This window comes from Amblyomma maculatum, chromosome 1, assembly GCF_055883805.1.
Source record: "Amblyomma maculatum isolate TAMU_Amacu chromosome 1, ASM5588380v1, whole genome shotgun sequence".
Lineage (NCBI taxonomy): Eukaryota > Metazoa > Arthropoda > Arachnida > Ixodida > Ixodidae > Amblyomma > Amblyomma maculatum.
This window is the reverse complement of record NC_139344.1, coordinates 390,166,617-390,194,282: the sequence shown is the minus strand read 5'-3', so window position 1 is coordinate 390,194,282 and position 27,666 is coordinate 390,166,617. Positions and strand designations below refer to the sequence as shown.

General features: G+C 47.5%; 1 protein-coding gene and 1 non-coding gene across 3 annotated transcripts in view; both read left to right on the top strand.

Annotated features, from left to right (window-relative positions):
• The window catches only part of LOC146208514 (cell adhesion molecule Dscam1-like), a 110,213-nt gene extending 96,068 nt beyond the window's left edge, over window positions 1-14,145 (top strand). Inside the window, exons 7-15 of one of the 2 annotated variants that reach the window (XM_084594365.1) lie at window positions 526-657; window positions 761-925; window positions 1,167-1,237; window positions 2,144-2,381; window positions 2,958-3,050; window positions 3,874-4,062; window positions 4,895-5,071; window positions 5,807-6,193; window positions 7,533-14,145. In XM_084594365.1, coding sequence (XP_084450491.1) covers window positions 526-657; window positions 761-925; window positions 1,167-1,237; window positions 2,144-2,381; window positions 2,958-3,050; window positions 3,874-4,062; window positions 4,895-5,071; window positions 5,807-6,193; window positions 7,533-7,891 — 1,811 coding nt within the window. In that variant the 3' untranslated portion in view covers window positions 7,892-14,145. The remainder of the gene's footprint in view (window positions 1-525; window positions 658-760; window positions 926-1,166; window positions 1,238-2,143; window positions 2,382-2,957; window positions 3,051-3,873; window positions 4,063-4,894; window positions 5,072-5,806; window positions 6,194-7,532) is intronic. The other variant, XM_084594372.1, reaches the window with a different exon arrangement.
• Window positions 14,146-23,613: 9,468 nt separating this feature from the next.
• LOC146208513 (U2 spliceosomal RNA) lies at window positions 23,614-23,802 on the top strand. Its single transcript, XR_014704571.1, has one exon. It is a non-coding gene; the product is annotated as a U2 spliceosomal RNA (small nuclear RNA).
• Window positions 23,803-27,666: the final 3,864 nt, after the last annotated feature.

The following is a 27,666-nucleotide window of genomic DNA, read 5'->3' as shown; positions in this document are numbered from 1 at the left end:
TAAATAATTATAGGCAAAAATGTAAAAATAAAAGCGAAAAGGGTCTAATTAGCCAATGGCTTGGCGCCACATTTGAATGTATCAAATACTAAAATAGTTAATTCAGTCAGTTAGTATGATATCAAGATGCATCAAATACTAAACAGTTAATTAAATCAGTTAATTAAGGTGACGTGAAGGATGTGACGTCGTCACGCAGCCTGAAGTCGAGCCAAAAAAGGGCGTAAGAAGGGATTGGCGCGCAATTTGAAAGTACCAAACACTGAAATAGTTAATTGAGTCAGTCAGTTATGATGACGTCAAGGATGTGATGTCACGCAGCCGGAATAAGAGCCGAAGAAGGGCATAGGAAGGAGTTGGCGCGCAATTTGAAAGTACCAAAGACTAAAATGGGTAAACAAGAAGTGAATTACGCAACCAACAGCGGCATCCGTGCTTTCGCATTACTCCAATGCAGATTCTGCTGTGCTGTTTAATTTTCTATCACCTTTAATAAATGATTTGATTGCGCTCTTCATTTTCCAGAGGTCCCAGCAGCACCGTTCGATGTCAAAGTCGAGCAGACGTGGAGCCGTTCAGCCAGCGTCAGGTGGAACGCCCCTTACAGCGGCAACAGCCCCGTTTCCAAGTACATCGTGCAGTACTGGAAAGACCACGGTGGGTTTTAGAGCGAATTTAGCTCTGACGGGAATGACTGCCAACTTCCGAGGCAGCCGATACTACGCCTAATGCACGCCTTTCTGACGTTTAAACTGCGCAGGCGCGGCACACAGGTTAGAAGAGGCCATCGTGGTAGCTCCTCAGACGTCAACTCTTTTGCGAGAGTTGCAGCCAGGGACGTCGTACATCGTTCGGGTGCTGGCGGAGAACACCGTCGGGAGGGGATCTCCGTCCGAAAGCAACAAGTTCCAGACCAAAGAAGAAGGTGCGTCACTTTTTAGGGACTGAACAACGGAACCAGATCTGTTGTCCCATTTCTACTTAAAGCGGTGAAACTAAAACTAAAAAAAAAAAAAAAAAAAAAAAAAAAAAGAAGCATTTTCTGCAGATTTGTCGATGAAACTTTTTTCCAAAACTCTCTAAGCAGCATTCATGCAATACTTAGCACACAGCGTGGACATTAAGAGCCCAAAGGTAGTGCGCTTCACAGCATTTTTCCATTACAGAACCAAGTGGCGCTCCGACTGATGTTGCTGCCGAATCTAGGGGACCAACTCTGCTTCGCATCAAATGGAAGGTACGTACAAACAAATGTGGCATACGCGCCTGTGTCGCGTGGTAGGCCGTTCAGAACGAACTACAGACGAATCTGACATTGTTGTCTGCGTGTATTCAATTAAAAATCTTCCTTGTGACTTGTGATACGACTTCATCGCCCAGCCTGAAGAATGATGCAGTATATTGCAAGTGCCCTACACCTTCGGCGCAAAAATTTGCGGTGGTCTAGCAGTACGCCTAAGACGCATGCGCTAAAGACTATGTTTTATTTTCGCTTTTTAATCAATAATACCGCCCAGTCGAAAAAAACTACTGAACTGTGTCAAAAATACGACAAAATATCCTGTAGTTCTGTCGTAATCATCAGATTTTTCTGTAGTTCTGTAGTTTTTCTGTAGTATATTTCTGTTGTCTGTAGTTCTGTAGTACTTTTCTCTTGTAACTACAGAAATTTCTGATGTTACGACAGAATTTCTTGTTGTCCCAACACGTTTCCCGTCAAAAATTGCACAGATCTTCTGTCGTAACATCAGAAAATTTTCTGTAGTTTTTTTTGCGACTGGGCGTGGGGAACGGCTTCAGGACAGCTTGCGTCCTATGCGTCTGTAAGCCGAGTCAGTATGTTCATAACATGTCAACCACTACCATAACAGAGGCTGATAGAGAGAGAGAGAAAGAGAGAGAAGGCAGAGAGGTTAACCAGGAAAGCTTCCGGTTTGCTACCCTGCACTGGGGAAGGAGAATGAGGAGTTTAAAGGAGAAAGATAGAAGAGAATGATAGGAAAGGTAAGGCGGCGAGGAGCACAGTCACAGTTTCTCAATCAAGTCAATCGGAGGCTGATAATTAAGAAGGAAAGAAAGAAGGAAGGAGGGGGGAGGGGGGTTGCACTTCAGACTTGCGCTTACGACCAAACCTCTTCACCAGGCGCCCCCAAAGGAGCAATGGAATGGCCACCTGCTGGGATACTACATCGGCTACCGCAGCCGCGGATCGGAGGAGCCGTACAGTTACCAGTCGACGCTTGTAACCGAGCAGCTCGAGGAGGAGCACCTTCTGTCGGGCCTGAAGAGGGCTACCGAGTACAGCATTGTGGTCAAAGCTTACAACGCGGCTGGCTCCGGCCCAGACTCCCAGGAGGTCTTCGCCAGGACCGCGGACTCGGGTACGCTGGCTGCTGCTGTTTTCTGTGTTCGCGATCGTACTTATCGGGGCGCTTAAACAGTTGGGAATAAATCGTGCAGCGTTTAGTGAGGCAGAGGGAAAGGGGGGGGGGGGGGGGGGGGAGTATATTTGACTAGGCCGAACTTTTGAACCCAGGAACAATTTTGCTCCGGCAAACGCTTGTTTCTTAAGTTTGGTTGAAGATTGGTAGATTTAGTTTTCATATGGGGAGCCGAGAAACTGCTTTTTGCTCAAAAATAAACGTAATTGTCATATACTTTTGTGTCAGCTGACTATAAACGATAAATGTTAGAGAAATTGATGTAAATGTGAAAGGAAGCTTCATGAATCTGAGGTGACATGGCTGCAATCAGTATACAGTCTATGGAGTAGACAGAAATTTATTGAACTGCCGTATTCACGCTGCAAGAAGACAACAATCGCACATTGTGGCGGAAGACAACAGTCGCACATTGTTTATAGTATAGTCCACATTTTTACAAAAAATAGAGGGGACGAGGGTTGTGGAGAACAGGCCGGATTTTTTTTTCTAGCTAGGCCTCCTTTCTCATTACAGAACCACCACTGCCACCGCGACTGTGGCTGGAGAACCACGACCGCTTCTTCATCATCGTTCATTGGCAACAACCTCCGGGACCACCCGTCACCCGTCAGTACCATTTTCTTCACGGCTCAGTTTAGCGCCGTCTCTACTGGGGGCCAGTTTTACATTCCCTGCCATTGACCCTTGCTTTACGGGTGCATTTTCTGACGCAGCTGTTTCCGATATATTGATTTGCATGTGCAGCATTGCCTATTGATGTACGTCATAGAGCAGGAACGCACTAGAGAGCGTATATATTAGCGTGTGAACTTTTGAACACTAAGATATTGTGACGTTGCCCGAGTTGTTTTTGCGATTAAGCGAGCAACCTTTTACCTAGCGCGGGAAATTTTTCATTGCTTCACGAGTATAAAATGGCGTCAAATAACAAATTCGAAAGTGACTTCAAAAGTTATCGACATTATTTACAACTGGCTGTTTATTTCGTTTTGCGCAATCTATTGTTCTTGTTCTCAATCGTATATTTCCATTTTCCCCCGGAAGTGGACTGATTGTACCAGCCCCCTTTTAGTTTCTTCCCTTACTTCTTTATTCGCATATTTCACGACCCTAGCGCCTGCGCTCTGAGATGCGATGCAGCGGAATACACCGGATTAACCTCGAAATGTGTGCTGAAATCACAGTGGATAAGGTGCTTTTAAAAAGCACGATGGTTTAGGCTAGTTGGTTGCTATCCACGGTGAAAAAATTCGCACCACAAAAGAGACGTAGACATGGCTAGCATCCGCCCTCCTTACGCTTGAGTCTACGCCTCTTTTAGTTTGTTATTTTTGTTACGATTTAGTTACGATTTAGTTACGATTTAGTTATTTTGGCGCCATTCAAGTTCTTTAATTCAGTGCCCATCTTGTCCCCCTCTGCCCCGCAGACTACATCATGTCGTACCGAGAAGAGAACGGCCCATGGCGCGAGCTGACCGTGCCGCAGGCGGACAACTCCAAGTACACGCTGTCCGGGCTGCGAGAGGCCACCCGCTACCAGATCTACCTGCAGGCGGCGGGAGAGGGCTCCACCAGCGCCCCCAGCGAGACCATCACCGTGCTCACCGAAGGCGGAGGTAAGGACAAGGCGTATTACAGCGCATACTCCCTGGTTCGCCCTAATACATGACCTTTGCACTCATTGACATTTCTTTTTGTCAAGGGTTGATAAAGAGGCCACAGAGACTACATTTATATTTTCGGTTATAGCAAACTTATGAGTTGTGAAACAACCTTCGTCTCTTGGTGTGCGGCGGTAAACCGCATATTCCTTTTGATTTGCGAACCGGGTATCTGGACACTCATTATATCAGATGGGACTTTGATTAAATTGCGAAATTACGACAGCCGTCTGCACAAGTGCAGTTCGCACTGAGACGATGTAGCGCTGAGTTGCCTGACGTTCGGTGGTACAGCCAGAAAAGCGATTTTGAACTGCTGGGCGAAGGACAAGAAAGGTAAAGAAACACGTATCACACACAAGCGCAGTCTGCTTGTGTAATTTGGAATTTGTGCGTCATATCCGTTACTTCGCGATCCTTGTCCCCTTTATGCCCAGTAGTCACTTGGAGCCAAAAAGAAAAAAAAGTAGTTAACAACGAGTCCGGCAAGTTTAAGTGCAGCTGCATTCAGCTTGCAGTTGATGCTACTGAACGCGGTACGAAATTAATTACAAAATTACGCGGTTTTCACTTGCTCTGGGAAGTCCTGCACTGATCGCGGGTCGACGGGAAATTGCATAGTTGTGTGTCGGAAACATTCGTGAAACGGCTGACTTCATATCGCAGAAGAGCTCGTAACGACGTTCATCTCAAATACCTTCGCCATGACAGAGTTGCAGAACCGAAAAGACAGAAAGAACTGTTCGTCGGGCATTTTTAGAGACCGCGCGGCTCCTGTGTCTTGCAGCGCTTTCGGACGCATCCATGCCGGCCCCGCACGGAAGCCAGAGCCGCGAACTTCCGGTCTACTTCCGGCTGTCGGTGGTGGCACCGGCAGCCGCGTCGCTCACCATCATCGTACTCGTCATCGCCGGGGCTTGCCTGTTCGTGAGCCACGAGAGGCGGAAGTACAAGAACATCATCGGTGAGTGGGCGCCGCGCATTCGCCGGGCATTATTATAACGTGACTCACTATGAGCGTGACGCGAGGCTCGTCACTGCGAGCAGTTGTCGTAGTACAAAACGAAAACAACTTCCAGAGGCAGCTGAGCCTCCCTGAAATTAACGTCTCAAGCCTTCGCGCTTCTTCTTTGGAGGCACAAACTTTAAAGGATTCATTATTAAGCGAATTGCGAAGCTTATGTAAGCGAAGGTTGATACGCAAGGGGAGCCGAAGACGGGAGCCATTAACGTTGTCACGTCATGTCCTTAACGGCGGAACCTAAGTGTTCAAGCTTTGCTACTTAACACCCTCCCCTGCGCACACACAGTACTTGTTCCAGGAATTCAAGTATGTCTCGGGAATCCCTTTATTTCTGTGTAGGCGTGACGGATGGTACAGCGGTGCTCATTGTTACTCTAAGTACGGGTGCGCGCATGAGTCTCGAGTACTATATCCCTGCATTATCTGCTGTCATTAAAGAGTCTTCTGCTATGTGTTATTTCTTGCTATCGGTCATACTGGCAAAGGCTTCTTAACTTCACGATGCAGTATCGCGATAGCGTCTAAAAGAAAACGCTCGCGTGTTCACAGTAGCCGTGACCTCCACTGTAAGTACTACATCACGTGCCTCAGCTGGGAGGATGCCACAGTGCTCCAGAGCCTTCGAGGGGGGCAGCTGTCACAGCTTCATATCACTGCGTCCGTACGTGTGCGCAGTGCCCCCGTTGAAGCCAGTCAAGTCCGGCACGTACGTGAGTGGGGCCGCAAGCCTCGGGCGTCCACAGAGCCAGCGCTACGTGGATGTGGAGCAGCGACTGGGCGCTCCGCGGACGCCCCGGCACGCAGACGGCGAGCGGGGGCCCGGGTCGTGTCGGCCACTTCTGGGTTCGGCCATCCCGCAGTACCCGGCGCCGTACGCGACACTGCCGCTGCGCTGCCCGGGGGCCGACGGTCCGTCGCCCTCGCGGCTCACGCGTAACGCCAAGGGAGCGTCCCTGTCCCAGGTACGTGTCCCGCAGGAGCCTTGGGACGCGCCGCGCTCAGGCGTCTGGTGCGACATCTGGGCGTCTATGACGCTCACCGCCGGAGGCAGTGTGCGCTTGAGTAAGGCCCTCGACGTCGTCTCTGCCTGCCTCTTGCCTGCTTTGCCCCCGCTTATTATTATCATCATCACCTGGCTGCCTCCGCGCCGAGCAGCTGAACCTTTTAACCCCCGAAAAGGAGTAAAGCTGTCCGATTACACCGCACCGACGCGGTATCTTCAAATGCAATCGTCCTTACCGGGCTCTATCACGACTCATCAAAAGCCATCGTCCCGGTCGCCCATACTTACCTCGGCGGTGAGCAGAGAGCTCATATTCATGTTTCTGAGGGTATATATAAGGCTTGAATATTTGGGTCGGTAGACAAATACTTATACTTAGTAGCTGGACCACACGGAGATAAAATGTTAGATTATGTACTGAGGAGAGGCTAATTCAAAGGACATAATAATATTACTGATACGTCAGTTGTAATTCAACGGGAACAGGCTCTGTTCTGATTGTTGTATACAGTTGTTGCAAACTGACTTCAGCAGATGGGTCAAACGAACGCCGCGACGTAAGCCATGGGACAGCGTTGCGCCATTTCAGGTGTTAAAGGTATTAGAGTGCGTTAGTAGCCGCGGGCTCGCTGTCCGCCATTATAAGCTCGCGTGAAGCTAGGCCGCGTCCGTTTTCTTTTTGCTGATCGCCACCCGCTTGTTGTCTCGTCTGGTGACATCTTTCTCTGTGTGTGTGTGTCTCTGTCTCTCTCTTTCTCTCGCTGCCCTCTTTCTCTCTGTACATCTTCCGTCTTTCCCGTTTACCCTTGTTTCTCTCGAGGAACAGAAGAGGATGCGGTTGCACGTACGTTTTTTATTTGTCTCGTTTCTTCGATCTTTGTTTCGGAAGGGCTGTTCTTTGCGTTTCGACTGAAGGATGGCGTTATAATCGCATCGCTCCAGTTTGTCAGACGCGGGAATGTGCTTGAAGCCATTTCTTTTTTCTTGAATTTCTGCGCCCCATAGGTTGCACGCTGTCTACGTCAGGAGGCATCATTTGTAAATGTCCAGCGGCCATATTAAACAACGTCCTGACAGATGGGGCAATTTCAAGATGCTTAAAAAAAGCTCGCTAAAAGCTCAATTGAAGCAGAAGTGATTGATGCGTGCTCAGAAACACCATCCTCCGTCGAACTCAAAGTGTCTTGCACATGCCTTTACCGGCCGTTTGCTTTCTGTTTCTAGTGCCTTGCGCATTACCGTTTGTTTGAACGCAAAGCGCATGCCCTGTGTAGAGAGAGAAGAAAAAAAAAAAGACAATGTCGGAACGCACAAAAAAAAAAATATATTGTCAATACTCAATCATTTGGGAACGAGTCCCATTCTCCTGCGCGCGTTCTTCTCTGTCCTCGCTACCAGGAAATTCTGGACAGGGACGGCCAGTGCCAGGGCAACATCATCGAGGAGGCGGCCGAGATCCACCACTACGACATCGCAGCCTAGAGGCGGTGACCTGTGGCGATCTGAGTGCAATCGAACTGTGTGTGGAGGACTGGAAGCAGAAGCAGCAGCTTCAAGGGCAGACGACAGCGGTGGCGCAGGAGTGCAGGAAGCGAGAGGAGGTGAAAGACGACGACCGCGGCGGAGAGAAGGCGAGCGACTCCGTGGAAGCGCCCTCAGGCCTCGAGCTCAACTCACCAGCGTACAAACCGGACGCGGACCCTAGTTCCTCACAGGCCAACAACAATATGGCCGTCGCTTTCGAACTGAACCTCTAAAACGAAACACTTCGAGCGAGCCTGTACCTTTCCTCCGTTTTCATTTCCCCATCCCCCACAGAACGTCGTCGTCGTCTTGATGAATGAACCAACCTGTGTAGTGTACGTGCGTATGACTGTAGTGCGGACATGCATGTTTACTAGTGTGTGTGTGTGTGTGCGTGTGTTTTCGCCTATTCAAGAACCTTTGTTCGGACCGTGTCCGTTGAACGCGATGCTCATCGTCCGCACGTACAGCTGTCGCGTTAGCATGTAGAAATACCATTGCTTGCTCCTCCGTCAACTTCTGCACCGGACCCCCATTTCCGGCTGTGACCATTGCCTTTCTTTTCTTCTACCTTTCTTTTTTTTTCTTTTTTTTTTGAAGTCTCTCAGAGTCGCCTGAGATTGCGTGATCCTCTTCGCGGCAAAACGAAGAAGAACGGAGGATCTACTTTTAGTCACCGACAGTCGTTGTGGTCAATGGCGAGGCACTGTTGCGGATTCATTACGCGATATTTTCCTCTTACGCAATTCTACGCAGTCACCGAATCTCGGCAGAAGGAAAGGAACTACTACTTTCACCTGAACGTATTGGCCTTTGACGTTTTGCATAAACTCTTTCCCCTCTACCTTTACCATAATCTTTATATTCGGATGTTTTCATTGCCTACTGCTTCCGCTCGGAAGAAAGAAAAAGAAATTATGCTGAGCTAGTTGCGCAGGCATCGTAACTGCAGCTAATAGAGAGATTTAGCACACCGCGATCCGCTTCCGTGATCCGCCACCGCGCGTTCCACTGCGCATGCCCAGATCACTCTGATGCCGATAGATCGCGCCACATACTTGATGTCGGCACATTGACCTGCCGCATCGGAACCAATCAGCTTGTGCGCCCCGCCCACGAGTGGTAGAGGGTCACGGTGGCGGATCGCGGATCACAGTATGCGTAATCTCTCTAATAAGGTTATTCCAGTATTCCGATTAAGAAATGTTGTGAACAGTGACATGCTGCTCAGGTTAAATAAGGTTTCTTTTCTATATATTTGACCTATATCATTAAATGTGCTCGCATTAGGCAATGCATGCGTGCAACCAAGAAACATTCCAGACAAAATCGACAATCGCAACGTCAGGTGTCGTTCTTTTATGTTTGTACATACTTTGTTGCTTTATGTTTTCCGAAGCCAACTTCGTACTATGAGCTAAGCCGCGAATACTTCATTGCTAATGGCCCGCTACATAGAACTTTTTTTTTTATTGTATAGTGCGCTGTAATTCTGTGATATTGAGTAGGTATTTATGAGAAGAAAAAAAAAAACGTTTTGTTTGTTGTGTTGTGCTCTAAGTGTCTGTTTTTTTTGTGCATTTTTTGTAGAGTTTTTGTTTCCTGTGTCCAAAGAAGAGAACTTAGTCATGTAAAGCATCTCAAATCATATTGCCTTCGGTCCTTCGTTGATAAAGGAGGCGATTGTACACGTGACAGTGTTGAACATAGGCTGATTAGTCTTCAAGGGGGCACCACTGAAGTAACTTTGATGAAATTAAAAAAAAAAATTCTTTAGGGCCAGCATGAGTTTCATATGCAACCCGTGCTCTAATTGCGCTGAAACACTAAGTCATTTCATTCAGCTGTTTTTAATCCAATACGCAGAAAACATGCCTGCGCGGGTCTGGGGTTCCTGGAAGGAAATTTCCCTGGTCTCCATATAGCACGGAAATAAAGGATGCCACGTGTACGTGCCTCTTCGAGCACCACAGCGCTCGCTTCAAATCCAAGCCTTGGGTCGTAGGATTGCATTTTATTTTTCTTTTCAGGTGCCGAGGTTCACAGACTTTTTTTTTTTTTTTTTTTAATCTGGCGTATTTCACAGTATTACTCCTTCGTCTCACGGTTTGATTGCGCAACTAACATATCCCACACGAGTAACCCAGAGTTGATTCCGGGATGCTGTTCGCAAGAGGTTCCGACGCCTTTCATGAGTGCGGGTCATTCCTCAGTTTTGTCTTGAAAACAACTGGTGGTACTCCCTAGAGCGCGCAAAACTTGTCGTGCCGCACCTGTAGTTTATAGGAGCTCTTGCGACCTTTTGAGTTCAGGTAAACTCCTATTCCACGTCGCTATGAACTTCCGCGACATCTTTCACGGTTTACTCGTGCGCTTTGATTAGATATGCTTACGGAGAGCCTAAATTTTCTTCGAGCCAGCATTGCCAATGCTATATACTTTCCTTCACGTGATAACACGCGGTCGTAGATAAGCCGTCAACGTCGTAACGGCCCGGTACTGGGGTAGCACAGGCAACTTGAGCGCGTTGCCGTTACACCAGTTCTGTACGAAGCAGGGTCCATATTCAGAGTTTGCGTCGTTTCCAGATATCTCGCTTGCTCCTTGACCTCAAGACATCTCATTGGCGGAAGCACCGAAATCGGATGTCAGTTCGACTACTTCCGGTTCAGGCGTTTGCACTAATCAGATGACCTGAGGTCAGAGAGAAAACGACTGTTCTGAAGACGACGCAAACTCTGAATGCATACCGAGGTGTGGACATGCAGTGAAACCGTGCAGTGAAACGTGCACTTTATGTGCGCGCCAAGCTTCAGCTGCTTGTAAATCCTCTCAGCTTCTACACACCACGATATCACCTTTCATAGTTTTGTTATCGGTAGGAGAGCGGCTTTATCTATAGGCGATAAAAGGATCGAGAGCTCGACGCAATCTACGCGCGGATTTCCTCTCTCCCTCAACTGAATTATGGTGCTCCGAGATGAAACCGGGGTTGCAAGAATTTCAGCTTAGTTGCCTTCTGTTTCGTTACCCCCGTCGTAACGTAGTCTCTTGTACAACCCCGTACCGATGGTGCTGGGAACAAGTCGTTACACTGTATACTGTAACTTGGCTGTTCCACAACCAAATGAGTATCGTTTGTTAAGCTGTCCTTGTTTTTGTTTTTTTCTGTTTGACATTGCTAACAAGGAGTCCTTTAGAGACACTCGTAAAAACATATGCTTTAAGCTTGCTGTGTGCAGACTTTTAATAGGAGCCGGACGCGTACGGGGACAAACAAAACGCGAACAGATGAACGAGTGGATTTTTTTTTTTAAATGGTTAAATAATTTAACAAAAAGGGACGGTCGCTCTTTGAAAATGTAAAGACGTGCCCTGTTTGAATTTGCTCTTCTTCAATCATCTTTTTTTTCTTCTGCTTTCGCGGTTTAATTCTCCCTTTCAAATTCCATTTGTTCCCCGTAGTACAGTGTGCAATGATTCAAAAAGCTTTAGTGACATTATGTGGTCTGTAACCAAGCTATGCCATTGTCTCATCTCATTTTCGGAAGTGTCGCAAGCGATATCTTTAGTATCTGCGAAATTCTTGTGGCGTTCTTGGTGACATAGCCGCATCAGAATATGTCAGTTTAGTTGGACTCTCTTATACAAAGTACAGTATTTATGTCGGCTCGAACAAGGGTCCACAGGGACAGAGAATCGCAGTTTCTCACTTCCAACGGGCGACGTTAGTAAGCGTCTGTCAATTTGTCTTGGATTATATATCTCCATAGCAGTGGGTTCAGTAACGAGCGTTACGAGCAACCAGCCCGCCTCTGGAACTCTGAGCGAAGCTCCTATTCAGGATAGAATATAAAACATTCGCATTTTCATGTGTGGTATGAAGCTCCCTAAGAATAATTATAACTGAACAGAAGTAATCTAATTAACATCTGTTAGAGTGTTCACCACTGGCATTGGCCATCCTGGCGAAAGGAATTTGAATTTGTGAAACGTGTCTGAAGTTTGGCGGCCTATGTCAAGCGACGAAAAGTGCAAAGATAAATGTGAAACTCATCCTTCAACTCGCTGTGGTCGTTTGTTCGGTATTTATTGCGAGAATTCTGTATTCGGGCCTACAAACGTTTTGAAAAAATGGCGCGGTAGTCGCCAGCAGATGCAGATGTTGGTTCATAAGCAGTGGAACTGTCATAGGATCTGGGTGCATGTTTTGCAAACTCACTGTATGAGCTCGAAAGAAAAGAAAAGTGTGTGCATCAAGTGTGTGCGTATGTAGAATGCATGACGGCCATGTTCTAGGTAAGATGACTCAGGGGGCAGAAACGGTCACGTGGTGCATGCATTCGCACAGCGAGATATTAAGGCGCACATTTATAAAGCCTTCGTGCCATTGGGCTCACTTGTACACTCTTAAAGATACAAATGAAATGCCTGTTCAAGAAGCACCTTCGTTCTCTTGGGGAGCTTGCACGTATCACATGACTCGCCCTGCCCCCTTTCGCGATGTTCTCTCTAGTCGGCTTGTCGGCTAAGTAAATATTACTCTGATTGCGACTGTATAGGCTGCGTACGCGATTCTAGCCTTAACATACACGTTCTAAAGAAAAAAAAAAAAGAACACTGTTGTATACCCTCAAAAGAATGTCCCCGAAGTTTGTAGACGAGTGGTGAATGTGCTCAGGTGCTGAACGATGGCGTGGGAACGGAGGAACGGTTGTTGCAAGCCAAGCTGGCTGTGCCAACATCACCTATCATGGACAAGACTAGGTGATGTTGGTCGAGCTATTCGGTATTTTAAGAAGCAGAAATTCGCCTCTCTCTCCGCACGACGACTGAGCTGCAACATGATATTGTACCTGAAAAGTTTTTAGACCATATCAGCCGTAGACTGACAGATGCTCACCGATGATATATGGCCGAGAGGAGAGAATAGACGTTTCAATAACGGGATAAGTTTTGGAGGAAAGGAAATAGAAATGAAACTACGACGCAAACGATTGCACCAGAAACGAATATAGGTCAGCAAATCCTGGCGGGAATAATAGAGGCTGCAGACAGCGACGTGAACACGTTTCTGTTGCAACAGTAGAGGCCCAAAATGAAGATTACTGCCATACTTGTAGTGTTGACTGAATGATGCTGGTAACCTTAACGCTTTATTGGGAACGAATTTGCCGTTCAACAACACTTATTTAACTAGAAGCACGTCACGTTTTCTACGATGATCCCGGAGGAACTTATGACTGCGGAACGGAACATGCCCGTTGGAACAGACCACTAACTGTGTGTGTAGTTCGTTGGATTTTGTGTCTGCAAATCGATATGGTGTGCGTATGTGTGTTTACTCCCACCCCGTCCCCTCACCTGAAGAAATGTTTCTCAGCAGTTGCTTTAATTGACAAATAGCGCGCCCTTATCTCCTTTTCAAGCGCCGTTCTCTTTCGATTTGCGGGGCAGTCCTAATGTTTTTTTTTTTTTTTTTCGTGTGTGTGTGCCGCTTATTGTTTTGCTTAAGCACTGAAAGATAGTTCGATTAAGCATCGCTTCTGACTCGGACAAGAAACGCCGCTGAGTCAAGAGACTACAGAATGCGATGTTTAGTACAGTGCTATAGTCTGCATTTGTAAACTCGTGAATAATAATTGACTCAAAATTATGAGACTTCTACATTTAGTGTGCAATCTGCTTGAAACGAAACGTAACAGTATCGGAAGTATTCCGTGTGCTTTTCCAGCTAAACGTAAAGAGAACCGTGGTGTGAACCTTCCTTTCTTGGTATAAGCTTCTCTCGTAACTCGAAACTGTCGCAATTACTCTGCGATATTCTGCAGTAACCCTACAAACAGTGACTGGCGTTAATGTGTATGTTAAGAAGACCAACCAAGAGTTGCACTGAACTGTTCTACCTTCAGTCTCAGTAAGAATACGGTATTTTATTTTTCGCGCTAGAAAAATAAATACAATTCAAATGAAGAAAATAAAATACAAGTACTTAGTTCCTGTATCAGCATCGTGATGTACTTCGTGCTGAACTCGCAGCTCCAAGAGCGCGACATTAGTCAACAGTAGAGATTCGTTATCCGCACAGCGGAGATGTCTACACATCTGTCGTAGTCCCAACTCGGGACAGTGGAGGCAGCTGGAGTGCCAAAAGAGATCACACGGTTTTCATCAGACCACGCGTTCCATTACTCCGATCTTTTGAAACTGGAAGGTTACGCGTCTCCCACAAGACCTCGCGTCCTAACCATGGCTAACGCACACCTGTCCTGTATCCCACTACACATTTTGTGCCGTCACGCATGTGGAGAGTCCCGTTGCAAATATGTCGTCTCGTCCTTGGTGCAACTTCGTGGGTTAGACTTCGACGCTGTGTGTAGAACTTTTAGTGTGTATAGTAGCGGTAAATGTCTCTCTCCGACTTTTCTAGCAAAAAAAGAAAAAAAAAAAAGTCGTGTACAACCAGCCGAGTTACGAACGTAATACAGTATATGCGGAAATGACGAAAGGTAAATTTTCCTTCCTTCCCAGACCGCGGTCGCATTGTCTACCGAGCTCGCAAAACGGTGGCTTGTTGAGCACGGCCTGCCCCTGCTTGTTGCATCGAAACCGGTTCCGAGTTTCCCCACGCTGTTTGTGAATCGATAGCAAATTGTGGTATGTATGCATTCTTTTCTTGGACATTTCAGTCACTACACAATAACAAGGCGCGTGTTACATGCCTTTCTAATCTAGGCTTTCTGTAAATACAGACTATAAACCTATAGTGTCAGCAGCACTGCTCGTCCCGAACCATGGCGACCGAGTGCATCGTTTCAGTCTTGTGCGTGATACCTCGTTTCGCGGTCTGTACAACAGCGCCGTTCACGGCATAAGCAACAACAACAAAGTCATCAGCGAAGTCTTGATGTACAAAATGCTGTTTTATAAAATTTACATTAAAGGTTTCGCAAACCTGCAAGTGTGGTCGATCTTTTTCACAGTACATGGCATAGCATGAACTTTGGCAAGCCGCGCACTCCACCAGAACTGTGTACCGTCATCTGACTCCATGCTACTCGTCTATATATTTTGCTGAGGGGGACCGATAATTTGTGAGGATGAAATAATCTCGTTTAAAAGCGAGTTCACTGGCAAAGCAAACGGGAGCTTTGTTATTGAAAAAAGAAAAAATGGGACGCGTTTAGAGCGCGGTTGCCTGGCAGCCGCAATTTTCGTGCGGGAATAGAAAAAAGTTTGGTTTGGTTTGGTTAATGGGGTTTAACGTCCCAAAGCGACTCAGGCTATGAGAGACGCACCAGTAGAGGACTTAGGAAATTTCGACCACCTGGGGTTCTTTAACGTGTACTGACATCGCACAGCACACGGTCGCTTTGCCTTTCGCCTCCATCGAAAAGCGGCCGATGGAGGCGAAAGGCAAGGCGCCCGTGTGCTGAGTATCATTTGGCTTACATTGCTTTAATGTTCGTATACCAAAGAAAGCAGACCCGAAATTCTATCCTTCAGGAGATTTGGAAGGCTGGGGACGCGTTACGAGGCGCTCAGTCAAGCCCAGAAACTTTTGACAAAGACTGCACCACTCCTAGCAGTGTGTAAACACGGCATGATACAGTTCTACACGGTAAAGGTGAGTAGGTATACACTGGTGATTTCTTTTTTTTTTTTTTTCGTTTACAAACTCGTACTTTAAAAACTACTAGAGATACGTCGGTGCGGTCATTGCAGGTGGGTTTTAAAGCAAGACGGACATGTACGTGATAGATTTTAATGATGGACAAATAATTAATAGGTCAAAATACTAATAATAAAAATGAGCATTTTAAACACATTTTAGTTGGCTCTACCGTGCTACATAAGCTTAAAATGACGCCGTTACGCGTGGTTTAATGATGCCAAAATCATGTAAACTTCTAAATCATCAATTGCGCAAATGGTGTCTACAAGAAGTACGATAGAATACGATTGACGCCATTTTCTGAATGTAAAATGCCGAAGAGCCAACACGCGTAGTTTTGGGCGAAATGCGGCGACATGTAAAACTTACGAGCTAAACGAGATGAACTTACGTACATTAATCGGGCCAGCCGCTATTGGCTTACGCCGTCAAAGGGACTAAGTGAAACTGAAGACCAAAGTCGCGATGGGTGAAACTAAGGAAAGGGAAGGAAATTAGCACGCAATTATTGTAAATTGCCAGGTTTAACATGGGCTGCAGAGACGCCTCTGTGGAGGGTTGTGGATTAATTTGCACTACCTGGTTAATACGTTTATCATGAGCTAACACAGCACAGCTACCATACGGGCGCATTTTGTGCTACACCTCCATTTAAACGCAACGCAATCTACCCTAGCAATCTATTTCATTATCAACAACCATAACAATGGTCATCATCGTAAACTCTGGCGGGCGGCTTGCCTGGGCAACGAATCGCTCCCCGTCAGCGAAACGGGGCAACCAGCCAGTCAGCCAGTCCGCTCGCCGAGCGATATGCGATGCCCCCGGCTCAGCGCAGGTGTTCGCACTGGGCGGAGGACGAGGGGGGTGTGGGTTGGGGGTGGAGGGCCCGACTCGCGTGCCCATCTGTCGCGCTCCAAAAAGCCGGACTTTTAAACCGGGAGCGAGGGGGGTGCTTGCGGGTAAGGCAGAAATAATAATAATAATAATAAAAAGTAGTTGAACACATGACGCGCATGCAGCCGCACCAGCTGGGATGCAGGGTACCACCGCCCCACTTGGTGCCAGCCGCCTTTCAGTGACGTTCTGGCCCCCTCGGACAGCTCGACCTCCTCCGCCACCCTCCGTAGGGGAGAAAGCGGGGTGCTGCGCGAATGGGGAATGGACAACAGCACACCTGGAGAGGAAGGCCGCTCACAACGCACCCACGACTTGCAACGAAACGTTTGGAACGAACAGAGAACGACGAATGATAGTTTTCTTTGTTCCCATCTGAGACGCTCGCAACGTGTTTGTCTTGAACGGTCAACTCGCAAGTTCGAGGCATGCAAGAAAAGCTATATTCGATGAGAGACTTACTAGATATTATTAGCGCAGCCCTGCGTTCATGCTTCTCCTGCAACCATTCGGCGGTTCAAGCCTCACCGCCGTGCTCACTGGGGTGGAGTGATTTTTTTTTTTTTTTTTAACTGTAGACTGACCTGCTTGTTTCAAATGCGCGGGCAACACATCGACAAGGAAATAGAACAGGAGTCTCAAACTGACAGTGCTATGCGTACCAGACGTCAGAAAAAGACAAAAAAGAATTCAATGGAAACAATAAAGAACAATAAGGAAATGTGAATAAAATAGAAATAAGCCAAAATGTGTCGTTCCCTGATCACTTCTTCCCATTCTTCGCGGAAAAGAAAAGCGGCGCGTATTCCGTCCGGCCTCAACGCTGGACAGTCGCTACTTTAGGATGGCTCGGAAAGAGCTACGTAGTAAAAAGGCACATCGGTTAATACTAGAGTACCTTACCCTCAAATGAAAAAAAAAAAAAAATACGATGATAATGAGGGCAGGTTGTTCGGCGCCTTGCTCTTGAAGACAGCTGATGTCCGCCTGAAGTTCACGCATATTAAAGGGCCAGTTGTTCTTTTCAATTTCGCAAAGAATGTGTACCATCTGGGGATAAGGCTTCTAAGTTGATTTTTTCTTGGAAAACAAGTCTGAACCAAAACTAATTCATGATCCTGGCACGCGCTTTTGGAACCGCGGCTAAAATGTTCGTAGCCTTCCCAAGGACGCGGGATCGAATCCCGGCCTCGGTGGCCGCTTTTCGATGGAGGCGAAAAGCAAGGTGCCCGTGTGCTGTGCGATGTCAGTGCACGTTAAAGAACCCCAGGTGGTCGAAATTTCCGGAGTCCTCCACTACGGCGTCTCTCATAGCCTGAGTCGCTCTGGGACGTTAAACCCCACAAACCAACCAAATGTTCGTAGCCGGTGAGCAGCATCAGAGCTCAGTGGCCTGAGTGTTTGAGACCCCCGAAATAGAAGGGAGATGGAGTGTGCAAATGGGGTTGTTTAGATCAGGTAGTTATGGCCTCAACAGGTTCCATAACTTTTATTATTGTTCAATGTGCCCAGCTCATTCTGACTGACACGTCGGCACTCGCAGAGGCCGACCGCGGTATAGCTATTCGGCGATTGGGGACACCAATAACCGCTCTGCAATCGAGGTACCGCCGCTCCTCTAGCGCTCCATGCCCCCACGGTGGCAAACGCACGCACCCCGTCTGCGGCAGGTGTGGAGCGCACACACAAGACGGAAAGATAGAAAGGCGCGACAAGGCCCCTCTCCGGGAAAAGCGCGCGTTCTGCACTTGCCCGCGGAAATCACAAGCGAGCGCAAAACACGCCACTGGCTGCCCCTCTCCCAATAGAAGCCGCGCGACCACCTGGCTTTCTGCTCGTGCATGGAACAAGGCCACAGAGCTTGAGCCGCCAGCTGCAGCGGCTACTGCGTACACAGAAGTTACGTACAAGGCAGTGGCCGCGATCTGTCAGGTCGCGTCTGATGAGCACTTACCTATGTTCAAAGCACGAGTGCACACGTAGCAGGCATGGTCTTTGCGTGTGCACTTCCAACATGGCGTCTCCGCGATGACGTCAACGTAAGAGGCCCTATGTAGCCACCGCTAGTCCCTGCGGACAAGGATATCAGCTGAGCGTACGGATGTGCAAGCCCGAAACAGACTGCTCCACGAACACTATGGAATTCAGAAAAAAAAATAAATAAATAAGAACATGGCAGAGACACAAGACTGTGAGTCATGACTGTAACTAATATTTGTACATACCCGACAGCCAGGGCTTAAAGTCAGGGGGGTCTGAGACCCCCGCACGTCGTGGTGACAAGGCCGTACACACCAAAAGAAGACACAGGCTTGAGAGTACTGAAATTAACTATTGGGCTGACTTGCGCCCGCAAAAGAACTAAGCAACTCGGCGGCGGCGATAGCAACAAACGTGCTCGTCGATCGTCGAGCTAAAAATGCCCGTCGCACTCGTCAATGCTCAATTTAATGGCTGCTCAGAACCATCTAGATAACGTCGCAAACTGCTACTATAGCACAACCTGGAACATTGTAGAAACATACGCGAGTGGTCACAATCTTCGAGACAGATCTCGGTGCATCTTGCGCGACAATGAAATCAATAAAGCGACATCGGGCATTAACCAACAAAAAATACAGAATTGATACCCGTGCCAGAATCACAGTGACAAGGCCACACGCCGGCGGCTGCTAAAAAAAGAAAAACAACAAATACTGTTTTGAATGTTTGGCGGCAATATATCTGACATATTGTATGAGGAGCGCAAACATACAAAGCAGGCTGTCATTTTTTTTTTTTTTCAGCGGTTGTCAGAAAATTTAATTGCTCCTGTGTTGTTTCGGCATTTCCTCAGTAAGTTTTAAAAGACACTTAACATAATTTCTAAAACTGGAGAAGGAGAAAAATGATTTCTGTCCTTATACTTGTATAAAACGATGTGGGAGGCAGCTGGCCACCAGCCGTTTTGTCTCTCCACCGTTATTTTCCTTTCCACCTGTGCTCGAACCACTACAGACCCCCCTCCGATAGAGCCAGAGTTTAAGCACTACCGGCACCATACAGTATGTTACTAGCACCGTGGTTACTAGTAAAGTGCGGAGTATGTCGCACAGTGAATATGAGTCATGACTACATAAAGTTTCGTTTTGCCATTCGTGACATATTCTCGCTCATACGTTGTTGAACCGTACACAGGCGCGATGACGTCATCCGAATTTCGTGTCACGGACGCCATCGCCAGCTCGTTATCGCTGCCCGGTCATGTTAGCTGCCAACCATCATCTGGTTTGGTTTGTGGAATTTAACGTCCCAAAGCAACTCGGGCTATGAGAGACACCGTCGTGGAGGGCTCCAGAAATTTTCGACCACCTGTGGTTCGTTAACGTGCACTGACATCGCACAGCACACGGGTGCCTCGCTTTCCGCCGCCATCGAAAACCGCCCTCCACGGCCGGGATTCGACCCCGTATCCTTATTCACAGAAGTCGAGTGCACTAACCTAACCACTGTACCACCGCGGTGGGCTGGCAATCACTGTCTGTCAGACACATGCTTGTGAAAAGGACCGCGAAGTACACTGCCCAAGTTTCGGGAGAGACCGAATTTAAAGCCCCGCTTTAACGAAGCGGTACGAACGTGGTCACGTGGTGTACATAGGAGTAGTGTGTTTGACACTGGATCCAAGAGTCACTGTGGGTTCGATTTTCGGCGCAAATGTGCTGATCAAGTTAGCAGCTCCTGCCAATTCAGCCATATCATGTGGTCTCGTGATGTCATAAGAACAGTCGAGCAATCAGCACCCTGCCATGTCACTTGCCAACTATTCTCTGCAACATGCATGCTTGTGAGCATGACCGGACAGACAGCCACCTCCGAGCCTGCAATCCATGCCATGGCATGCTGGTCATTTTTAGTGCGAATGCGCTATTTCACGAGGTCTAACAGGGCCTTCAGGATGTGCGTGCACAGATACTGCGCCTTTCCTTTCCTGTAGACCAATTACTAATGAAAGATTGGTTGGTTTGTGCTTGGTTTGTGGGGTTTAACGTCCCAAAGCGACTCATGCTATGACAGACGCCGTAGTGGAGGACTCCGGAAATTTCGACCACCTGGGGTTCTTTAACGTGCACTGACATTGCACAGCACACGGACGCCACTCCGTTTCGCCTCCATCGAAAAGCGGCCACCGAGGCCGGGATTTGATCCCGCGTCCTTGGGAACAGTAGTCGAGCGCCGTAACCACTGCGCCACCCCGGCGGGTAATGAAAGAATGAAAGAATTAGTAGGGTATGTAAAAATGATAAATTGCGAGGATGGTAATTATTAACAAATACTAATAAAATTATAATCGATGATAATTAGTGGGGTAATGATAAAATAAAAACTAAAAAATAACAAAAACTAACTAAAATAACGATAAATTTAAGATAGAGAAATAAGAAAAATAAAAAACCACTTAAAGTTAAATAGTAAAAATTAGAAAAAAAAAAGCCTGCACCATCATATACCCAACGTCATCTTCGCAATACCTCCAGAACCCCACCAAGCTTCTGCACCTCTTATCCTCACCCCACCCACGCTCTAATATGGCGGGACGGGGCAATGATCGCACCAATCTCACGCTACAACAATGGAATTGCCGCGGCTTCAGGGGTAAGAGAGCGCAGCTGCAGCAATTCTTATCTACCCTAATTGCGAAAAATGGGGCCAGGTCTGCAACGGAATGTCTGATAAGCTTAGCAGCAAAATACCTTGGCAGCTCCTCCGCCACCTCATCGACCCTAGTCAATCCAGATTAGCCACACAACACATCACTCGAATCATTCACAACACACCACTCACACCCACGGACCTAATCGATCAACTCAAAACTACACATAATGCACCGGGTACTAACAACCCCCTCCCAGCATATACAGGTACACATAACCCGGACCTCGACGCAGATATCACAGAACAGGAATTTCGCTCCGCCATACAATTCCTGCGCACATCCTCGGCATCGGGTGTCGACAAAATCACTAACACAATGATGCGCAATTTAGACGATGTATCCATCGCTCAAATTACTGAATATTTCAATGATTGCTGGCAGACAGGCACACTCCCCCAATCATGGCGGCACGCTAAAATAATTTTTATTCCCAAACCTAACAAACTGCGCGCGACGGACCCCCATCGATCGGCGCTTTTGACGTTGTTTGCGACCCGTCTACTGTTCGAAGCGGGACTGCGATTACTGTGCTTTGTGTACTGTGAATCAGACGAACATGACTGACATTCTGCAGATAGCTCCAAAATGAACGTTGATCAGTTCAACCAGCCTGATCCACATTTTCTTCGTTCTGTGTGGGTTAGAGCAACATTTTTTTTTTTTTTTTTTTTTTTTTTTTTTTGCCGGCCTACAAAGAAACTGCGCACTCGGTGGCGGCGATAGCAAGCGTGCTCAGCAGTCGGCGAGGACAGAATCCTCGCTGCTTTTGGCCGGGCTCAATTTTAAGTCGACATGGACATTTCAAGAAAGGGCTAAAAACAACTACAACTAGAACAACGTCTAAGCAGTTGCGAGCGGCATCGAATATTTGAGATAAATCTGGGCGCGTCTCGCGTCGCATATAACAGGGATAATACCTCATGCCACCGGCTGTAAGCATGAAGAAACAAGCAAAAGAAAGTTCCGCAAGACTATCTCAGGGGAAGGCTACTTGATTCACAAGGTGCTTCGCCTTATCGCTGCGCACGACTCACCTGAAGCCGCTTCTCGAGTGCGTCAGTTTTTTATATCTTTCAATTAAAAACATCACTTTGTGTCTAGGCCACGTCTCCCTCTCATTTTCGGGCAGCAGCTGCGCTTCAGCGCTTGTGCCCGTGTCATCGGCTGCCCCACAGGCTCCCAGAGGTGCCGGTGGTCGGGGTGCTGCATGAGCAGCCGCATCTCGGCCCTCTTCGCGGCTGCTCTCGCTGTCGCCCTCGAAAACGATGCTTACGCGGAGGAGCATATGTAGTTTCAAAAAAGAATCCTTAGCTGGCCAACAAAGAACGCATTGCTATCAAAACCCAACGTCGGTATCGTACAGTAGCCATCCTCCGTCTCCCAGTGCGTGGCAGCCGCTGCCATCCAACACGGGAAAAATTTCCCGCTCCACGCCGTTCAAACAAATGCGCATGTCGTCTGCTGTTGTCGCGCGTGCACCGCTTGCACTTGCTTCGGTTAAAGTGCTAACGTGCAGAGAGAGGGTGGCAGTTCCTGGCCCTACGGGGCTGGGACGGTAGGTCAACGCCGCTTACGGCGGGGGCTAGCCATCCACCGAATTTTATCTGTTGTAGGCCGTCATTGCACCCGCCACTGCTTCGGTGGGGCTGTTGTTGCGGCGCGCGTTTTCTCCCCGTCTTCTTTTTCCTTTCTTCTCTATTCTCTCTTCTGTCCGTACGAGGCAGCGGAGCTACAGAGCCAGTAGCAGGCCCGTGCATTTTCTTTTCCTTCTTCCTACAGCCACAATGACAACAACGTGCAAAGAACTTTTGCACTTTTAGGCCTGCACGTTACCAAATCGAGGACGCGAGTGCAGGTGGCGCTCACTGCACTTCTCAAATCGAGTGCCAGAGTGCAGCACTTTCGAACTGGTACAAAAAGCGCAGCCAAATCGAGGACTCTAGAGTAGCGAAGGCTGAGCTGCCGTAGGTTCATGTAGTACGCGTACCAAGCGGACGTGACTGTAGCCATGGATCTAGGCTTATATTGACTTCCACCTTAAATCAAATGGTACATCGGGCTATCTTTAGACACTTCCAACGACTGTTCCTAAACGTTTACTAAATGTAACTCTTGTTCTTGAACGCCCTATACGGTTCACGCGCGCCTTGTTTCCGTACGATGATGACCCGTACTTGTCGCCTAATTAGTGACAACAATAATAACGCGTGGGAGTTGGAATCGGCGTTGTGTGCAACTGTACAAATTGCTTCAAATTTTTTGGTGTTTTCGTATTTGCACAAGAGCACGAAGTTGGAGGGAGAGAGCGCGCGCTCTCCCTCGAGACCGACCAGCGCCTCCTCGACCGGCTCACGGCCCGATTCATTGCAGCACGGCCGGTCTCGAGGGAGAGCGCGGCAGAAGCAGGTTGCGCGTCGGCGCTAATAGAGGACAGCACTTCTTTTTTTCCATTTGTTGTTTTCGCAAACAAAATCAGACCCTGTGAACAAGATAAATAGAATTCTTCACGTTTATGAACAGCATTCAAATAAACAGTTTGTGCGCACATAAGCGTAATACTCATTGGCGCTTTCGCGCTGTTAGCTGACGATGAATGTCTTTGTAAAATTGAACTTTCTACTCACTATAACTTGCGTTCTATTTGGGTACGTTCTACATGGGGTTTGATGGTTCTCCACAGAGTTGTTATCGCTTCTCGGCCTTTTGGCTAAGATCAAATGTAGTATCTGTTCTTGTCAGCTTAATATCTGATACAGTCCCATGTGGACTTTCGATATTAATGTTATTTTTGTGAATTGGCGTTGCTTAGGAGCTTGCTCCGGTAGCGCCGCGGGTTGTCCTGGCATTGCACTGCCGTCGGGCTCAGCCCACCCTAATGAATCAAAAGAAAGAATGTGACATATTCAATACTGCACGGGAGTCTCGCTCTCCGTTCTTCGCATATCTGCTTCAAAACTTCTAGCAGATCAGTGTTGAGGCCGTCTTTGCAGGTGTAGTATTGAGCGTTTTCATTACGAGTGCTTCTGAAGCATGCTGAACAAGTAGCTGCAAACTGAAGGGTTCGCACTTCCGTGCAGCTCGAGTTGGAAAAGACTTCCTACACACACAATAAATCTTTCTTAGCTTAATATCTGATACGGTTCACAATGGACCTTCGATATTAATCTTATTTTCGTGACAGGGTGCTGTTGAGGATCGAGCTTGCTTTGTTTTGTTTTTTTTTTACGTTATTTGTCGATATTGACAAGAATAGAGTTTTATGGTGATTTTAGGGGGAAAGAATATTAAATGAAAAGGAGAATGAAAAGCAACCCACCAAGGGCGCGCTGTTTTTCCTTCTGCTTTTGATTTAGTATTCTTTCTCCATAAATCTTGTCAATGTTAACAAATAACTTTAAAAAATAAATAAATCCGCAACGTTTAACTTCGACTCGTAGACTTACCTCCTTTAAATTGCATCATAACGAGCCCCTCATTTCCCTTTCAATGTGTGTGTGTGTGTGTGTGTGTGTGTGTGTGTGTGTGTGTGTGTGTGTGTGTGTGTGTGTGTGTGTGTGTGTGTGTGTGTGTGTGTGTGTGTGTGTGTGTGTGTGTGTGTGTGTGTGTGTGTGTGTGTGTGTGTGTGTGTGTGTGTGTGTGTGTGTGTGTGTGTGTGTGTGTGTGTGTGTGTGTGTGTGTGTGCGTGTCTGTATGTCTGTGTGTGTACCCCGCCGGGGTGGCGCAGTGGTTACGGCGTTCGACTACTGTTCCCAATGATGCGGGGCCTCGGCGGCCGCTTTTCGATGAAGGCGAAAAGCAAGGCGCTCGTGCGCTGTGCGATGTCAGTGCACGTTAAAGAACTCCAGGTGGTCGAAATTTCCGGAGACCTCCAGTACGGCGTCTCTCATAGCCAGGGTCGCTTTGGAACGTTAAACCCCACAAACCAAACCAACCGCGCGCGCGCGCTTGTGTGTGTGTGTGTGTGTGTGTGTGTGTGTGTGTGTGTGTGTGTGTGTGTGTGTGTGTGTGTGTGTGTGTGTGTGCGTGCGTGCGTGCGTGCGTGCGTGCGTGCGTGCGTGCGTGCGTGCGTGTGTGTGTGTGTGTGTGTGTGTGTGTGTGTGTGTGTGTGTGTGTGTGTGTGTGTGTGTGTGTGTGTGTGTGTGTGTGTGTGTGTGTGTGTGTGTGTGTGTGTGTGTGTGTGTGTGTGTGTGTGTGTGTGTGTGTGTGTGTGTGTGTGTGTGTGTGTGTGTGTGTGTGTGTGGTCCCTGCGATATACGAGACAGGATTGTCATTGCTTGCTGATAGGCCAGCTATCGTCAGAGGCCAGATTCGCGTCGGTTTCAGTGCTATGGGCAGTTCCACAGCAAGTGGTGAATGTCGGTTTCAACTGAGACCATGCACGTCCGCTGGTGTGAGGGCAACCCCGACCCGGATCCTGCGCGGGTGAGGCCGTAAGGGAGGGTTACCGCACACGGAGGGATAACAGCACGTGTGCAGCGCCGGAGGTGTTTCCTTCTTGATGAAAGGAGGGTAGCGCCGTCCACATCAAGGAACCGTGGTAATGACGGGCCTTACTCTCTTACTCCATACCATCGCACATACCGATACCTGTTGCTGGGTACGAATTTGCATGCGGGCTCGACTTTTTGTGTTCATTTCTTTGTGTGAAATGCAGTGCTCAAAGCCTAGGCAGTTTATTAGTGTTTTTGGAACCGTAAACGGTATACTTCAAACTTACTGCGACTTATGCTGTCGCAGAAAGGGGACAAGTTCGGTTTCGCATCACGCGTATGTGATGCAAAATCGTCAAATATCCACATCACTTCGTAGGAGCACCAGGTTTGTTGGTTACAGGACATGAGTTGACCTTGTTTCGAGTAAACTTACACGGATAACTTATTGAAGCAGGCAAAGACGGTAACAGCGACAAGCTTTAATTGCATCTGGAGATTGATGAGCAACACTCTATGGACCATATTTTAATTCGCAGCGATTTTGCAAAGATGCCACTTGACCATTAAAAAAAAAAAAAAGGAAGCGGGCGGGGACGGGCACATTAATGTGTGGCTATAGTGTGTTGCATATGCGCTTAACATGGTAGCCTGTGGTGCTCAATTTCACCTGTAAAGTGCTGATATCAAGCAAAACTCCATTAGCTGAAGTCCTGTCTTCATTTTTCTTGCCTCACATAAAATTGCTGTTAATTAGGCCTCACACAGATCTTTCACAGGTTTGTTTTGTAAAGCTCCATGCCACGTGTCAATACGCCCACTAGGATAAAGATAGTTTGTCATTGTGCCATCGTAGGGCTGAGCACAGCCCGGCTGGCCCAGTGGAGCGTGCAAGGTTAGTGTCAACCACTGACCAAGGCCCAGTCTGGCTGGACGTTCGAGCTCAGAACAAGGACGGTACGGGCCAGAGTTGGACAAGACGAGTTTCTTACCCTGGGAAAGCTGATCGTGGTGCGGATATGAAGCAAGTGTCATTGTAATTGAAGAATACACAAGGGGAAAGCCTATGTTTCAAGGCCGCTTTGATGAGGTACAGGGTAGTCAAAAGTTCCCAGGCCACAGGGTCTACTTCTGAGCAGTATAGTAGGGCAGCAACGACAACCCCAAATCTCAACATATCAGTGGAGGGTAGAAGAAGCTCTGAGATATTTGACAGCTTTAATGGGATCTCAAGTGACAGGATATGCCGACTAGAAGCAGAACCTGCGGCCTGGGAACTTTTAACTACCCCTGTACAAAGAATGGGGCACGAAGACCCAGGAAACTATCAACGGTGGCGCCCATAGAAAAAAAATAGGCTACGGTTCTGGAAACGGCGGTAAGACACTCGCCAGCCTTGTATACATTGCTGCATCGGTTCAAAGCTCATTCCACATCGCAATGGGTGTCAATGCACCAGGCCCCAGTGGTAGGCGGGGAAGAGTGAGAAATTAAGTGACGGCATAAGAAACTAAACTAGAGCGGCTCGAAATGCCGCTTAATTGTTGCAAACGATCTCAGGAAGTGGATGTAGAAGATATGTGCTGTGGTGAATGAAGTGTGTGCTGGGTGAACAGAATGCCATATGGTATGAATAAAAGATGCAGAAAGTTTAAAGAAACGTCAAACTGTGGTTCTGCCTTCACACTCTTAAAAAAAGTAGATATCCCATTTAGCTATTTGTCAACATCGGCAATGCTAACTCGAGAGGCTAACTGTTGGATTACTGTGGGCGAGTGGGATAGTTAAAGGCAAGAACACTGACAAGTAAAAGCTTTCTGTTCACACCCTTTAAAACACAGCACAAAAACAAGAAAGCTCAATAAATTGTTTAATAATGCAGCAGTAACTTGCGAAAACATCATGCAACAGCAATTCTCGGAGGAAACAAGAACGGACACCAGCTCATGTGAACAAGTTCATGGTAGTAAAAGCTAGTCCAAAGAATTAGAAACAGTCAGCCTCAAATATGTTTAATTGTAGGTATATGTATTTTTAAGTGAACACCCCTTAAAGCCCAAGCACATTTGAAAACACCAAGCAACAGAAATCCTTAGAAGGAAAAAAAAGGGCATTAGCTCACGCGAACGAGTTCGTAGTAACAAGAACTAAAAAAGACAGAAGATAGTCCAAAGAATTACGAAGAGCTAGCGTCAAACACATTCCATTACAGCTACATGTGCTTCCCAGTGACTAGACCATCCGTGCTGAGACAAAAAAATATGTACAGGCTGGTTGTCTCAGACTGGCCAATATAAACAGCTCTAGTAT